We start from the raw sequence: 2500 nt of genomic DNA, 5'->3' as shown, positions 1-2500 counted from the left end.
TATATATATATATATATATATATATACAAAAAAGAGAAAAAAAAATATTGGCTTTTTCTTCTCTTTTGATACTGTAACTTATAGTTAGCACTTTCTCAGGTCATATTGTTTATGTAATATTTAAATGATCCTTTATATATATACAAATCTTTATCCAAGAGGTGGTAAGCACAGGGGTTGGATGACTGGAGACTAAGAGAGGAAAACGTAGCAAGAGAAAGTTGAAAGAAAGATGAAAGGGTGGGAAGATAATGATGAAAAAAGCTACACAAGTAGAGACAAGTACAGTGCCGAGAGATATAGTGTTAGGGATGGCCTTTATACTGATGATGATACTAAAGACTATATTTGTGCGTGGATATATACATACATGCATATATATATATATATATATATATATATATATATATATATATATATATATAAAATTATATATAAATATATACATACATATGTATATATATATATATTTATAAATATATATATATGTATATACATATATATATATATATATATTCACATATCTATATAGATAGATAGATAAATATATGTATATATGTATATATATATACATATAAATACATTTATACATATATATATACATGTATATGTAAATATATATACATACACACACATATATATAAATATGAATATATATATACATACATACACACATACATATGTATATATATACATATCTATATATATATACACACATGTGTGTATGTCTGTGTGTTTATGTGTTTGTGTGTATGTGTGTGTATGTGTGTGAGTGCGTAAATATGTGTGCGTGTGTGTCTATGTGTGTGGGCTGAGCAAGTCACTTAGTTCCTTTTTCCTGTTGTATTTTGATGATCGTGATTTCGTGATGTTCGTTTCCATATTAAAGTCGCCTAAGTAATAAAGATTATAAATGGTACTGTGCTAGTAATGCTGCTGCTGATGATGATGATGAGGAGGAGGAGGATAACAATCATAACAATAATGATACTAATAAAAAATCAAATCACTAATTACAGTAATAAAAGATAAAACTAATAATAATACAATACTAAAAAGAATACTTCTAATTATAACAATAATACAAAACAAAAAGAAAAAAGAATAATTAATCCCATTAGTAAATTAGTAAGCAAATTCATATATCATAATATATGTAATTTAATAAAATATGAAATAGATTCTCAGAACCACATGACTCGCTACAATCTTGACTGTTTTTAACATTTCCAATAACTGTTCTCCAGATTAAGATGAACCCTCAGCTTCTGAGCAGTTTCCTGTTGCTGACTTCCTGGGCAACAGCTGAAGATGTCACGTCCTCAGGGGTCATGTGGCAGGCAGCCAACGCTCGCGAAAGCGTTAAAGGTACGCCCACGGAACAGATCACGCCCTCGACTGACCTGCTGTGCGCCGCAGAGGCCAGCAAACGGCCCTGGTGCACCTTCTACTGCTACATCGATAGTGCGTGTAGCCTTTACGACTTTGCTTTCCCGCCTTCGCTATTTCCTCCCACTGTCAACTGCAAATCAAGCATTTCTTCCCCAGGTGATCATTTTTCGGCTTTAAGGTGACCTAATCTAGCATGAGAAGTGGAAACATGATGTAAAACATGATGCATATTGAAGGGGTTCACCAGTTTTCCTAGTTTCAGTCGTCCGCGATACAAATGAACCTCTCAGCAAACCAAACTGATCGAAACGCCACCGAAACAGGGAACCTCAACCGCTCCTTTAATTGCAATCTTTGCCACCTCCAGTATGCAATTCTCCGTTCGCTGTGATTCCCATGCTGGAGGACCTGGGATGCATCTACCTGTCAACAACCAAGAGGAACTGGAACGAGTCCCGCGAGGACTGCCTCGCGTACGACGCAGATCTGTTCGTTGCTTCGACCAGCGAACAGCTCCACTCTCTGAAAAACTATTATTACAACCAAGTTGTTCGCAGTAGGGTTTGATTCTTTGTATTTGCACTGTATTTGTCAAGCTAGGGACAAGATCAGTTATTTGGATAAATGAACATATAACCTTTTTTTTAAGTCATTATGGAGAATGCTTGGTGTATATTCCAACTAACGCGGTATGATTTACCTAATCCAAAAGATTACAAGTGGGTTGGAATTATCGATCGGACATGGATGGATGGACGACTGGCAGTGGACGTGTGGAACACAGGGGAGCCGAATGGAGCCACCGATGGAACGATGTGCGGCGTCATGCAGCCTGCGGCCACTATGGATGACATTTACTGCTCATATGAATACGAGTACGTCTGCCAAGCGAACAAAACCACCACCTAGAAGGGATCGACGGCAAGAATGAAAGAAAAAGTTATATCTATATATATCTATATAAATACATATATATATATATGCATATAAATGAATATATATGTATATATATATATATATGATTGGAAAATAACCCCTTTTGCACATCATCATGAAATTTTTATATAATGAAAACGTTTTGAAGACAACCCGGGGGGATACCATTGCA

The 2500-nt window shown here is 35.1% G+C and overlaps 1 protein-coding gene across 1 annotated transcript in view; it reads left to right on the top strand.

Annotated features, from left to right (window-relative positions):
• LOC147467409 (uncharacterized) overlaps positions 1-2500 on the top strand; it is a 19811-nt gene that overhangs the window by 16310 nt on the left and 1001 nt on the right. Inside the window, exons 3-5 of the mRNA XM_086531811.1 lie at positions 1248-1548; positions 1760-1948; positions 2105-2500. The exon at positions 2105-2500 is cut by the window's right edge and continues 1001 nt beyond it. Coding sequence (XP_086387937.1) covers positions 1248-1548; positions 1760-1948; positions 2105-2301 — 687 coding nt within the window. The 3' untranslated portion in view covers positions 2302-2500. The remainder of the gene's footprint in view (positions 1-1247; positions 1549-1759; positions 1949-2104) is intronic.

The sequence above is a fragment of the Penaeus japonicus genome, unplaced genomic scaffold, assembly GCF_977035675.1.
Source record: "Penaeus japonicus unplaced genomic scaffold, GWHDUDI00000001_assembly GWHDUDI00000036, whole genome shotgun sequence".
NCBI classification, from domain to species: Eukaryota; Metazoa; Arthropoda; class Malacostraca; order Decapoda; family Penaeidae; genus Penaeus; species Penaeus japonicus.
This window is presented reverse-complemented; position numbering and strand designations above follow the sequence as displayed.